Below are 13545 nucleotides of genomic sequence, written 5' to 3'. Positions count from 1 at the left end.
TGCATATAATTAAAAATGGGTATAAATATCAGTGCAGAACTGCCTCTGAGCTGCTACTGTGGGCATAGTGCCTATAGAGTAGCCCTGCTCTGCAAGGAGCTATACCAGTGTTGCTGCTTTACACTAAGCCACTTCAATAAAAGTGCTGTTTAACACCGCTGGCTAGCCCATGAATTTTTTTTTTTTGTTTTTTTTGAGACGGAGTCTAGCTCTGTCGCCCAGGCTGGAGTGCAGTGACCGGATCTCAGCTCACTGCAAGCTCCACCTCCCGGGTTTACGCCATTCTCCTGCCTCAGCCTCCCGCGCAGCTGGGATTACAGGCGCCCGCCACCTCGCCCAGCTAGTTTTTTATGTATTTTTTAGTAGAGACGGGGTTTCACCGTGTTAACCAGGATGGTCTCGATCTCCTGACCTTGTGATCCGCCCGTCTCGGCCTCCCAAAGTGCTGGGATTACAGGCTTGAGCCACCACGCCCGGCCGAATTCTTTTCTGAGCAAAGCCAAGCATCCTCCCTGGCTGGTAAAGCCAAGAGCCCTCCATTTAAAAAATTTTATTTTTTGTAGAGATGGGGGCAGGGGTGTCTTATTATGTTGCCCAGGTTGGTCTCAAATTACTGGGCTTAAGATATCCTCCCGCCTAAGCCTCTCAAAGTGCTGGGACTACAGGTGTGAGCCACCATGCACAGAGTAGATGAGTTTATACAAAGATATGGCAATGGCAAGGAAAACTATGAGTCTGTAACATCTACTTCTTTTTGGATGAGTTCATGTACTTTGCAGGGACATGAATGAAGCTGGAAAACAACATTCTCAGCAAACTATCACAAGGACAGAAAACCAGACACCGCATGTTCTCACTCATAGGTGGGAATTGAACAATGAGATCACTTGGCCACAGAGCGGGGAACATCACATGCTGGGGCCTGTCCAGGGCTGGGGGCTGGGGGAGGGATAGCATTAGGAGACATTCCTAATGTAAATGATGAGTTGATGGGTGCAGCAAACCAACATGGCACATGTATACATATGTAACAAACCTGCACATTGTGTACATGTACCCTAGAACTTAAAAAAAAAAAAAAAAATCTACTTTTTATTGGAACACAATGGAAAAAGATCTCAGAAGTTATGGATAGGTCCTACTAATTAGAAAAATATCTTTCTCTGATAGAATATAACATTTTTAGCTGCATTAAATGAACTTACTTTTCTTCATTAGCCTCTGAAGATGCCCCATCCATTTTTGAAGAAAACTTTTCTGTAACAAATATACAATATTAGAAAAGGTGAGGAAAAAGGAAAAGCAACTGCAATCTAAGAAGAGATTAAGAGTACAGTTGGTGACTTCAGGGTTACTTTCTGAGGGAAGACCAAAGATGGGAAGGAAAGGCTGGGCACGGTGGTTTATGCCTGTAATCCAGCACTTTGGGAGGCCGAGGCGGGTGAATCACCTGAGGTCGTGAGTTTGAGACCAGCCTGACCAATGTGGAGAAACCCCATCTTCACTAAAATACAAAATTAGCCAGGCGTGGTGGCGCATGCCTGTAATCCCAGCTATTCGGGAGGCTGAGGTAAGAGAATCGCTTGAATCCAGGAGACAGAGGTTGTGGTGAGCCGAGATCGCTCCATTGTACTTCAGCCTGGGCAACAAGAGCAAAACTCCATCTCAAAAAAAAAAAAAAGGAAAAACACCACTATACTTAGGAAGATATAAAACATGACTCATTTTAAGGAGTTTAAACCACTATTATAATTAACATTCTTGGAAAATTCTCATACTCAAGATAAAATCAGTGACTAACTTTGATCAGGATGATAGGGACTTTACTGGTTCAAATAAAAATTTGGCCTAGCTTATAAGAGTTTGCAGATTATTTAATAATCTACTCCCAAAATGGACATCAATTAGATAAATGGTCCCCAACCTTTTCCAAATCAGGGATCAGTTTTGTGGAAGACTATTTTTCCACAGACCAGGAGGGTGTGATGGGGGATGGTTTCGGGATGCAACTGTTCCACCTCTGATCATCAGGCATTAGACTCTCATAAGGAGCCCGCAACCTAGATCCCTCCTGTGCGCAGTTCACAGTAGGGTTTGTGCTCCTGTGAGAATCGAATGCCGCTGCTGATCCAACAGAAGGAGGAGCTCAGGCGCTAATGCTCACCTGCTGACCTCCCGCTGTGCCACCCAGGCAGTAGACCTATACCGTTCCATGGCCCAGGGGGTTGGGGACACCTGAATTAGATATCTAAATACAGTGAATTTGCATCATATGTATATTTATCTGAGGAAAAGTCAACTATAAGTACTCAGCAAAAAAAATTAACACATGAAAATAACATTAGCATAGCTGATAATGCTTTAAATTTCACTCAGTGAGTATTTGCCCTGGAAAGAATATGAACTAAGTGGCATAATGTGAGGTTTCCTCAACTGGTCTCAGTTGCTGCCTCCCTATAACTATATTTGATTTTCACTTTATGTATTAACTTTAGAACTTCATTCTTGGGTAAGAAAAAAATGCCACTGCAGATTTCAAAAAAGAATAGCTGGAGATTTTGACTCAACCATATTAGCATTTCTGCCACAACACTAAATTAATACAATACACACAAACAGGATCAATGTTCTTGCTTTTAGCAATAAGTAAACAGGTACCTGAAAGATGTCTGATGTGCTTCAATCCACCTGCCTCTGTTTCCCAAAGTGCTGGGATTATAAGCAAAAGCCACTGTGCCCAGCTATTTTTCTAGTTTTAGCCATTAAACTGTGTCTTCGCACCATGGGAGATAAAAATTTAACTCCCTTTCCTGCAACCACCTCCGAGAAACACATACACACACAGCAAGGAAAGATTACATGTCATTCTCAAAAGTATAAAAATCCCAAATAGCCGGGTGCGGTGGCTCACGCCTGTAATACCAACACTTTGGGAGGCCAAAGCGGGTGGATCACCTCAGGTCAGGAGTTTGAGACCAGCCTGGCCAACACGGTGAAACCCGTCTCTACTAAAAATATAAAAACTAGTCAGACGTTGTGGTGGGTGCCTGTAATCCCAGCTGCTAAGGAGGCTGAGGCAGGAGAACTGCTTGAACCCAGGGGATGGAGGTTACAGTGAGCCAACGTGGGGCCACTGCACTCCAACCTGGGCAACAAAGTGAGACTCCGTCTTAAAAAAAAAAAAAAAAATCCCAAATAAATATCAGCAAAAAGAATCCAGCAATTTGTAAAAAGGATAATAGGATAATATATCACGGTCATGTTGGTTTCTTTGCAGAAATGCAAAATTGGTTGGGCACATATGGGGTAATGTGCCTGTAGTCCCAGCTACTTGGGAGGCTGAGGCAGGAGGATCTCTGGAGCCCTGGAGTTCCAGGCTGTAGTGCACTATGACTGCAACGGTGAATAGCTACTGTACTCCAGCATGAGCAACATAGTGAGACCCCGTCTCTTAAAAAACAAACAAACAAACAAGCAAAAAGGAATGCACAGTTTAATATCAGAAAAATCAACCTTGCAATTTACCATACTAACAGATTAAAAGGCAAAAATGATATAATCATCTCAACACATGAAGAAAAATGTTTAGGGCTGGGCACAATGGCTCACACCTGTAATCCTAGCACTTTGGGCAGCTGAGGCAGGCTGATCACTAGAGCTCAGGAGTTCAAAAGGGGCCTGGACAACACGGCAAAACCACAAGTCTACAAAAAATACAAAACAGGCCGGGCGCGGTGGCTCAAGCCTGTAATCCCAGCACTTTGGGAGGCCGAGACGGGCGGATCACGAGGTCAGGAGATCAAGACCATCCTGGCTAACCCTGTGAAACCCCGTCTCTACTAAAAAATACAAAAATCTAGCCGGGCGAGGTGGCGGGCGCCTGTAGTCCCAGCTACTCGGGAGGCTGAGGCAGGAGAATGGCGTGAACCCGGGAGGCGGAGCTTGCAGTGAGCTGAGATCCGGCCACTGCACTCCAGCCTGGGCGACAGAGCGAAACTCCGCCTCAAAAAAAAAAAAAAAAAAATACAAAACAGCCGGGCATGGTGGCTCGCACATGTAGTCCCAGTTACTCTGGAGGCTGAGGTGGGAGGATCGCTTGAGCCTGGGAGGCGGAGACTGCAGTGAGCAGAGATCAAACCACTGCACTCCAGGCTGGGCAACAGAGAAAGACTCTGTCTCGGGGGGTGGGGGGTGGGGGGATGTTTAATGAATTTTTTTTTTTTGAGACGGAGTCTTGCTCTGTCACCCAGGCTGGAGTGCAGTGGCATGATTTCAGCTCACTGCAACCTCTGCCTCCCAGGTTCACACCATTCTCCTGCCTTAGCCTCCCGAGTAGCTGGGACTACAGGCACCTGCCACCAGGCCCGGCTAATTTTTTTGTGTTTTTAGTAGAGACGGGGTTTCACTGTGTTAGCCATGATGGTCTTGATCTCCTGACCTCATGATCCGCCTGCCTCAGCCTCCCAAGAATAATTTTTAATGACAAATTATATGCAACATACAGATAAAAATATTAACTACTATCAACTCAAGATCACCTAAATATCTTTGTTGTTTAAAATAGTCATTAAGCATAATTCCTGTCCAACCTGTAGACCAACTGGTTGGCAATTAACTGATGAAATTCAAGCTTAATAAAGTCCCCCTTTTAAAATATTCTATAACTGTTAGGTTCCACTTTCAACACAAATAGAAGACTCCACACTCACAAGTTAAGCTTCATTTATAAAACACTGTTATGGCCAAACTCTTGATCACTGACACATTAAGTTATTGGTTCCAGGAGCTGGGTGTGGTGGCTCAAGCCTGTAATCTCAGCACTTTGGGAGGCCGAGGTGAGAGGATCACTTGAGGCCAGGAGTTCAAGACCAGCCTGGGCAACATGGTGAAACCTCTGTCTCTACTAAAAATACAAAAAAATTAGCTGGGCATGGCAGCGTGCTCCTGTAATCCCAGGTACTTGGGAGGCTGAGGCAGGAGAATCCCCTGAACCCAGGAGGTAGAGATTGTAGTGGGCCAAGATGGTTCCACTACACTCCAGCCTGGGAAACAGAGTGAGTGAGACTCCGTCTCAAAAAGAAAAAGAAAAAAAAAAAAGTTACTGATTCCAAACTGTGTACCTGGCACCCAAGTGTGCTGCAACATACTCACAATGGTGTCCTGGGATATTTAAAAACTTTGAGAGATGCACAGCAGTTCTGAACATCTGTCAGGTACTGTGTGAACTACTAGCTCAAAACAGTACCATATGCATTACATTAGTTTTAATAACTTATCACTGTAAAGATAAACTGTTCGCAGTTGCTGTGATAAAAAGCAAGTACTTTTTTTTTTTGGGATGGAGTTTTACTCTTGCTGCCCAGGCTGGAGTACAATGGCACAATCTCAGCTCACTGCAGCCTCCGCCTCCCTGCAACCTCTGCCTCCCAGGTTCAAGTGATTCTCCTACCTCAGCCTCCCGAGTAGCTGGGATGACAGGCATGCGCCACCACGCCTGGCTAATTTTGTATTTTTAGTAGAGACGAGGTTTCTCCATGTTGGTCAGGCTGGTCTCAAACTCCCGACCTCAGGTGATCTGCCCTGCCCCCTCGGCCTCCCAAAGTGCTGGGATTACAGGTGTGAGCCACCCCGCCCAGCCCAAAAGCAAGTATTTTTTATTAAGGTAGTATACAGGACATGAGGGTGTCAGGGTATAAACTGATTCCAAAGTTTCAGAAGTTGTACAGTGTCCAACAGGCACACATATCCAATCAGTAAGTGTGATTATTTAATAATAAAATTTTGGCCAGGCACAGTGGCTCACGCCTGTAATCCTAGCACTTTGGGAGGCCGAGGTGGGCAGATCATGAGGTCGGGAGTTCAAGACCAGCCTGGCCAACGTGGTGAAACCCCCGTCTCTACTAAAAATATAAAAATTGGCTGGGCGTGGTGGTGGGCGCCTATAATCGAAGTTACTCAGGAAGCTGAGGCAGGAGAATCATTTGAACCCAGGAGGCGGAGGTTGCAATGAGCCAAGATAGAACCACTGCACTCCAGCCTGGGTGACAGAGCGAGACAAAAAATAAATAAATTAATTAAAATAAAATATTAAAAAAATCATCTTTTCCTTCAATTTCTGTATTTTTTTAAATTGGCTACTAAGTTTGGGACATATATACTTAATGTTTGGACCCAACCACTGTACTCAGTAAATAGACTGTTAGGTATTTCTTTTGATCTAAGGGTGCCATGCATCAAGAAAATTTAGGAACCACTCGTCTAAATAATCCATAGGTCTTCAAATAGCGACTGAGCCCCATTAGCCTTTGAGCTAAGAGTGTTTTTTCACATTTTTATTGGATTGTAGAAAACAAGGCAAGCAATAACAACTAAACAAAGAATATGTGACAAAGACCATGTAGCCTGCAAAGCCTGAAATATTTACTATCTGGCTCTTTGCCCACTCCTACATTTATATAACCGATATCTAGAGTTAGTATTTTCCGGGATTGTAGGAGGGTAAGAGTGAAATGACAGAGACTCCAGACCTGCGCTGTCCAATACAGTAGTTATTTACATTTAAATTAATTAAAATAAAATAAAATTTAATAATCAGTTCTTTGGTCACAATAATGACATTTCAAGTGCTCCATAGTCCCATGTCGCTAATGGGTACTATGTTGGAGTGCAGATACAAAACATTATCATTTTCACAGGAAGCCCTATTGGACCGCACTGTTTGACTGTTAATATCTGGAGTCAGTATCTTTTACAGTCTATTATTTAACATCGAATACATCATTAATACCACCATTCCAAACATTTTATTCAATTTACACGTATTTATCATCTTGTAAAGATTTCCAGCCATTCACAAAGTCAAGAATTATACTGCTTTGACCCTAACCTTTAATTACCAAAATTTTACCATATATTAACTCCCATCTCTGTAAATCATCTCTCCAACGAACATCCACCTCAAATGCGGTCTTCTCCACAAATCCATCACCAAAAACATCAAATAAGCTCTCCCTTTTCTGTGCTCCCACTCCACTTTAGAATGTCGTATAATCTTTTACATTCTGTCTTGTATTCTAGTTATTTGGGTATATTAGTTTACTTCCCTTTCTGGATTGTAAACCCCTCTAGATTTGGGACTCTGAATCATCTGTCCCCAGCCCTATCACAAGATAACGAACCCAATAAATACCTACGGGATTAGACGGAAGTGAAAACGTCAATTTTAATATCTAGACTGGAATAAGCTTCTGCTTTGGTCTTCATCCACATCCTGTCTCTGTTAATGCCTATTAAACCTATCTGAAATTCCAATCGGCAATATTTTTTTCCCCCTCAAACTTGAGTATTTAAATAAACATCAAGAACGGGGGCTTAAATCCTGAGGAATAATGAACGGAGAAGGATTTTTAAAAACTAATTTGCGGAGTACTAATATTGGCTTTATTTGTTAATGCTGTATCTGCAGGAAACGAAAAATCTGTTACGTGCCGCCAGCACTCCGAGCAGACACCTTAAACCACGAAGAGCTAAGAATTTTAAAATCACTCATTGCTGTCACTTCATTTAGAGCCAAGAAAAGCTTAAGTGAGAAATACAAACAGCCTAGATAGAGGTCCCTAGGGAAGAGCAGCAGGGGTGCAAGAAGAGTCCGCGAGCCCTGACAGAAGACCGCAGGGCGAGGCAGAAGGGGACGCCAAGGGAGCGACCGACAAGCAGCCCGAGCCGGGTGGCCGGAGGGGCCCAGGTGCGGGCGGAAAAGTATTAGGGAAGCGGGAGGCGCCATCACCTACAGGCCGAGGAGACGAAAAAAGAGCACAGTGTGCCCGGCCCGGGGCAGAGGCGTCTACTCGGCCCGGCGCTAACGGAGGCCGCCAGGCTGAGGGATTGTTCCCCACCTCCCGCCGCGGGAACTTCAGGGCGCCCAGACAAAACCCGAAGCCTTCCCTGGAGCCCAGAAGGAAAGGGTCATTCTCTTTACCTGCCGTGGCCCACCTGCTCGACAAATTTTGCGCAGGTTTGGGGTCCACACGCTCCTCAGAGCGGAAACTCAGCGCCGCCTCTAGCCGTCACCACACAACGCCCGGCTCGCCTCAGCGAAGTATTCAAATCTAACCGCCTAGGTGCTGCGCACGCGCAAAGCGGCTCTACGCGTCGGCTCCGCCCCTTAGGCGCCACACCAACCCTGTTTCTAAGACTCCTTTAAGGAAACTACTTTCCTAGCCTCCGTGCCAATTTTATTTCCTTCAAGTTTATCTCATTTTCGACCGAATTTCCTCTGCCCCTGCCCACTGCAGACCTCCCCAACAAACATGGGAGCGGCCATCTTCTTTCGATTGCTTGCTAAGGAAATGATTGGATTTTGGCTTCCGTACAAAATGGCGGCTTCCATAACATTGCGTCACATCCCCTTGATATTACTCCCTATAGCAATCAGGAAACTGTCTGCTTCGGGGACGAGGTGGCCGAGTGGTTAAGGCGATGGACTGCTAATCCATTGTGCTCTGCACGCGTGGGTTCGAATCCCATCCTCGTCGGGGTAATAGCAAACGTTTTTGTTTATAACCGAAGTAAATTTGCAGAGCGGAATAAAATTTTTTTTTTTTTTTGAGACGGGGTCTTGCTCTGTCGCCCAGGCTGGAGTGCAGTGGCGCGCCTTGGCTCACTGCAAGCTCCACCTCCCGAGTATATGCCATTCTCCTACCTCAACCTCCCAAGTGGCTGGGACTACAGGCGCCGCCACCAAGCCCGGCTAATTTTTTGTATTTTGGGTAGAGACGGGGCTTTTACCGTATTAGCCAGGATGGTCTCGATCTCCTGACCTCGTGATCCGCCTGCCTTGGCCTCCCAAAGTGCTGGGATTACAGGTGTGAGCCACTGCGCCCGGCTGAGCGGAATAAATTTTTTTAATAACCAAAGTAAATTTGCAGAGCGGAAAAAGTTGAATACTCATTATTTATTACTCAATTAATCCGGCACCATCAATCTCAGGTATGAAATAGTTGAAATACAGTATTTGGAACGTTCCGACATCACAGATAAAGAAAAGGGAGGGAAAGAGACTTTCCAGGAATCAGAAAACGCGCTGAATTTAATTTATTTTTATATGAAGTTAACAACAGTGTATAGAATTCCACAATTATTACCATCCCATATGTTCCAATGCTGCTGTGTTCCAACTTTAACATAGCCCCTAACTGAGGAGTTTCAATTATTGTACACTCTTACTCGGGTTTTTAACACCTGTCCGGATTATGAAATACCAGGTTTCACTTCAAAAGCTACCACGAGACACTTTATTTATCCGGTATTTATTATCTACAGGCACATCACTATAACCCTTGATCATGACAGATATTTTTATCACTCCATTTTACAGATGAGGAGACTGAAAGATTAGCTTGCCCGAGGTTATCAGCTTCTAAATTGTAGAAAGGAGAGTGTAACCCAAATCTACTGGACGCTGGCTTAATCACCCTCCTAATCTGTGCTGTAGATTAATAATCAGTATTTATCAATCCTATACTGTGCTATAGATTAATAATCAGTATTTATCAATCTTTTGAAGCCATGGTTTACAGATTCTCTCCTCCACAAGGCTGTCTGCGTTGCACCATGCTCCACAACCCAGCACCTGGCAGGTGCTTCAGCAAGGTTTGGGCACTGAGTATGGAAAGCAGTGGCCCCATTCTCTGCTGGCTCCAGTGGCTCCTTCCTGTTAAAGATCCAAATCCGTTGGGAATGTTGATACCTCCTTGGGCTCAGGACATTGAGTCAACCTTCCTTAGCCTTGCTCTCCAATGCATTCTCCACCCTGCTGCTAGGAAGGGTTTCTGCTGGGTTCCATGCATTTCCAAGGGGTCCATGGATAGAATTCAGTGGATTATTTGGTTCAGAATAAAGATTTCATCCTTATTTCCATACTCCCTAATTGAAAGCACATTCTTCAGTAACGGTAAGCAGCTCACTACAGTAATGTTAACCTTATCCATTATTTTGTCACTAATAGAAATCACAGATATTTTTATACCAGATTACTGTTATTGCTTTACGCTCATTGCTACTTCAAAATTACGGTAATTTTTAGACGTGCTATTAGATCTTGTAATGTTACGCATTCATAAAGAAGTGCATGCATTAAGCCGGGCGCGGCGGCACACGCCTGTAATCCCAGCACTTTGGGAGGCTGAGGCGGGTGGATCATTTGAGGTCAGGAGTTCAAGACCAGCCTGGCCAACACGGTGAAACCCTGTCTCTACTAAAAATACAAAAGTTACCCAGGCGTGGTGGCATGTGCCTGTAGTCCCAGGTACCTGGGAGGCCGAGGCAGGAGAATTGCTTGAACCCAGGAGGTGGTGGTTGTAGTGAGCCGAAATCGTGCCACTGCATTCCAGCCTGGGCAACAGAGCAAGACTCCATCAAAGAAAAAAAAAAAGTGCATGCATTATTATATTATTACATCACAAATTTTGAGAATATTTTGGCAACTATTCCAACACAATTGGTTGCCTTTGTATTCCAACATATTTAATTTTATGCACTTAAAAACAACATTCTGGCCAGGCATGGTGGCTCATGCCTGAATCTCAGCACTTTGGAAGGTCAAGGCAGGAGCAGCCCATGAGTCCGGGAGTTCAAAGACAGTCTGGGCAACATAGTGAGACCCCTGTCTCTACAAAAAAGTTTAAAAATTTAATCAAAATTTTAAAAAAAAATTCTGAGATGAGATCCTTAGACTTCCCCAGACTGCCAAAGGGTCTATGTCACCAAAAAAAAGGTTAAGAGCCCCTGAGAGATACCTTTCTAAATCTCCCTGGAGACACTGATCTTACCTTTCCTTCAGTAGGATTTTTTTCTCTTTCCATAACACGTTTGTAGATACTGTCCCTGCTCCTCTCACGGCAACACACCCCTGACCCCACCCTCTTCTTTCCCATCATGTCACTTCCTGGCTGGCTGCCGCTCCTCCTTTGGATCTCAGCTTAGAGGTCACCCCCATCAACAAGCCCTGCAACCTGCAGCTCCCTCTTCCATTTCAACTAGCCCCTGTGCTCTCTCTTGCTTCTGGACCTTTGTAACCCTCCTAGACCCTTCTGTAGCCTGCTAGGCTTTTCCCAGCACATGCCAGGAAAGTGCCGGGAATGCATTTGAAAATAGATTTTTACTTACATTGCCCATTAGTGCTGCAACTTCTCTAGAGACGCCAGGGCTGCATCATTTTCTGAGGTTTGCTAGCTTCTTGCAGTGATGACTATAGGCTGTGCAGAGTATGGGTAGATTTTCTTTCTTTTTCTTTTTTTTTTTTTTTTTTTGAGACAGGGTCTCGCTCTGTCGCCCAAGCTGGAGTGCAGTAGCACTATCTCCACTCACTGCAACCTCCACCTCCCAGGTTCAAGCAGGTCTGCCTCAGCCTTCCCAGTAACTGGGATTACAGGGGTGTGCCACCACGCTGTTAATTTTTGTATTTTTAGGAGACGCGGGATTTCATTGTAGAAGGAACTCATGAATTTTACAAGTATAATCAAAGACAACCAAAATTTTTTACTTTTTCCTTCAAAAGCTAAGTGTAGTGTAGCCACCTTCCCCGCCACTCCCCGCGGCCACTCTAAGTTGGAGAAGAATACTAACTGCTTGTTTTTCCTTCCGTGCTCAGCGAGCCTTATCTGTACTTGCTAGTTTCACATTCCTTGAGGCTCAGCGAGTTCCTGCTTCACCTCCCTAGGGCAGCTGCAAAGTTACAAGGTTGATACAAGGTTGATTTCTCAGGGATGTGGAACATGTAACATAGATAAAAGTAAAAGACTGATCAACTCTCTTTGTTCTCGCTTCTGTAAGTCCGCTTCCTGCATCACGTTGCTCCCAGCCACTGACTGCTTAAAAGGTGGCTGCTTTCTTTGTCCCGGACTTTCCTGGACGCTAGTCCTACTGACCCAGGTGATCACGTTTTAATAAAGACATTTCCTCAACTCACTCTGTTCGGTCTCTCCCATCTTTTGATTGTCCCACAGCATCACCATGTTGACCATGCTGGATGGGACGTCGTGCTGCACGGGCTGGGAAGATTATTTTTTCAAAGGAAAATCTTCAGCTGTAGAAGTTGTGAAAATGAAATGTACTGGCAGAATATAGAGAAAAAAAAATTATGAGTTGAAAACTCACTTTTTTAGGCTGAGTACAGTGGCTCACACCTGTAATTCCAGCACTCTGGAAGGCTGAGGTGGGATGATTGCTTGGGTCCCGGCGTTCGAGACTAGCCCAAGCAACACAGGGAGAATCTGTCTCTATTTAAACAAACAAACAAACAAAAACACAGAAAGAAAGGGAAAAGAGAAAAAAGAGGCTGGTGTGGTGGCTAGCGCCTGTAGTCCTACAGAGGCTGAGGTGGGAGGATGGCTTGAGCCTCGGAGGTTGAGGCTGCGGTGAGGCGTGATCGGTCCACTGCACTCCAGCCTGGGCGACAGAGCGAGACTCCGTCTCAAAAAAAAAAAAGTCAAGGTAAAGAAGTATTTGAATTAGAGGAAAGAGAAACTTGTAAGAAGCTGACAGGAAAGCCGGGCGCGGTGGCTCACGCCCGTAATCCCAGCACTTTGGGAGGCCGAGGTGGGTGGATCACGAGGTCAGGAAATCGAGACCATCCTGGCTAACAGGGTGAAACCCCATCTCTACTAAAAATAAAAAAAATTAGCCGGGCATGGTGGCTGGCGCTTGTGGTCCAGCTACTCGGGAGGCTGAGGCAGGAGAATGGCATGAATCCGGGAGGCGGAGCTTGCAGTGAGCCGAGATCGCGCCCCTGCACTCCAGCCTGGGCCACAGAGCGAGACTCTGTCTCAGGGGGAAAAAAAAAAAAAAGCAGCAGCAGCTGACAGGAAAAGAGTTAGAGGCGCCATCTACTGGAACAGCTGAGCTACCGCAAGACTCGGACAAGATGCTCTTATCTACAGGGATGGATGCTCTGTCTACAGAGATCTCTTAACTCTCCAAATTCTTCAACAAACCACAGCTCAAAGAAACCATTCTCTACCAACACCGATGTTCTTCCTTGCAAATACTATCCTCAACTACTGCAGGGGACTTCAACCTCTGGAAGACCGCAAGAAAGGACTGTTGCATAAATATATTACCAAGGTATTTCAGCTCTTTTACTATTGGGGTGTCAGGTAATGGGTCTTCATTATCTGGGGCCAGCTTTAAGAGGACCAGTTCCCTCTTTTGAAAATGAGGTTCTCTGGGAATCAATGGCCAAGGTTTATTTTTATTTTTATTTTTTTTGAGATGGAGTCTCGCTCTGTTGCCCAGGGTGGAGCACAGTGGCGCCATCTCGGCTCACTGCAAGCTCCGCCTCCCGGATTCACGTCATTCTCCTGCCTCAGCCTCCCGAGCAGCTGGGACTACAGGCGCCCGCCACCACGCCCGGCTAGTTTTTTGTATTTTTTTAGTAGAGATGGGGTTTCACCATGTTAGCCAGGATGGTCTCGATCTCCTGACCTCGTGATCCGCCCGTCTCGGCCTCCCAAAGTGCTGGGATTACAGGCTTGACCCACCGCGCCT

General features: G+C 45.3%; 1 protein-coding gene and 1 non-coding gene across 3 annotated transcripts in view; one reads left to right on the top strand and one right to left on the bottom strand.

Annotated features, from left to right (window-relative positions):
* KNL1 (kinetochore scaffold 1) overlaps window positions 1-8330 on the bottom strand; it is a 71206-nt gene extending 62876 nt beyond the window's left edge. The window contains exons 1-2 of one of the 2 annotated variants that reach the window (XM_038009837.2): window positions 7979-8330; window positions 1206-1257 (exon numbers count right to left, since the gene is read on the bottom strand). In XM_038009837.2, coding sequence (XP_037865765.2) covers window positions 1206-1240 — 35 coding nt within the window. In that variant the 5' untranslated portion in view covers window positions 1241-1257; window positions 7979-8330. The remainder of the gene's footprint in view (window positions 1-1205; window positions 1258-7978) is intronic. The other variant, XM_038009838.2, reaches the window with a different exon arrangement.
* A 122-nt stretch (window positions 8331-8452) lies between these two features.
* On the top strand, window positions 8453-8534 carry TRNAS-GCU (transfer RNA serine (anticodon GCU)). The gene has a single exon. It is a non-coding gene; the product is annotated as a tRNA-Ser (tRNA).
* The last annotated feature ends 5011 nt before the right edge of the window (window positions 8535-13545 follow it).

This window comes from Chlorocebus sabaeus, chromosome 26 (assembly GCF_047675955.1).
Source record: "Chlorocebus sabaeus isolate Y175 chromosome 26, mChlSab1.0.hap1, whole genome shotgun sequence".
Taxonomy (NCBI): Eukaryota; Metazoa; Chordata; class Mammalia; order Primates; family Cercopithecidae; genus Chlorocebus; species Chlorocebus sabaeus.
Note: the sequence above shows the minus strand (reverse complement) of the source record. Positions and strands in the feature narration are given on the sequence as shown.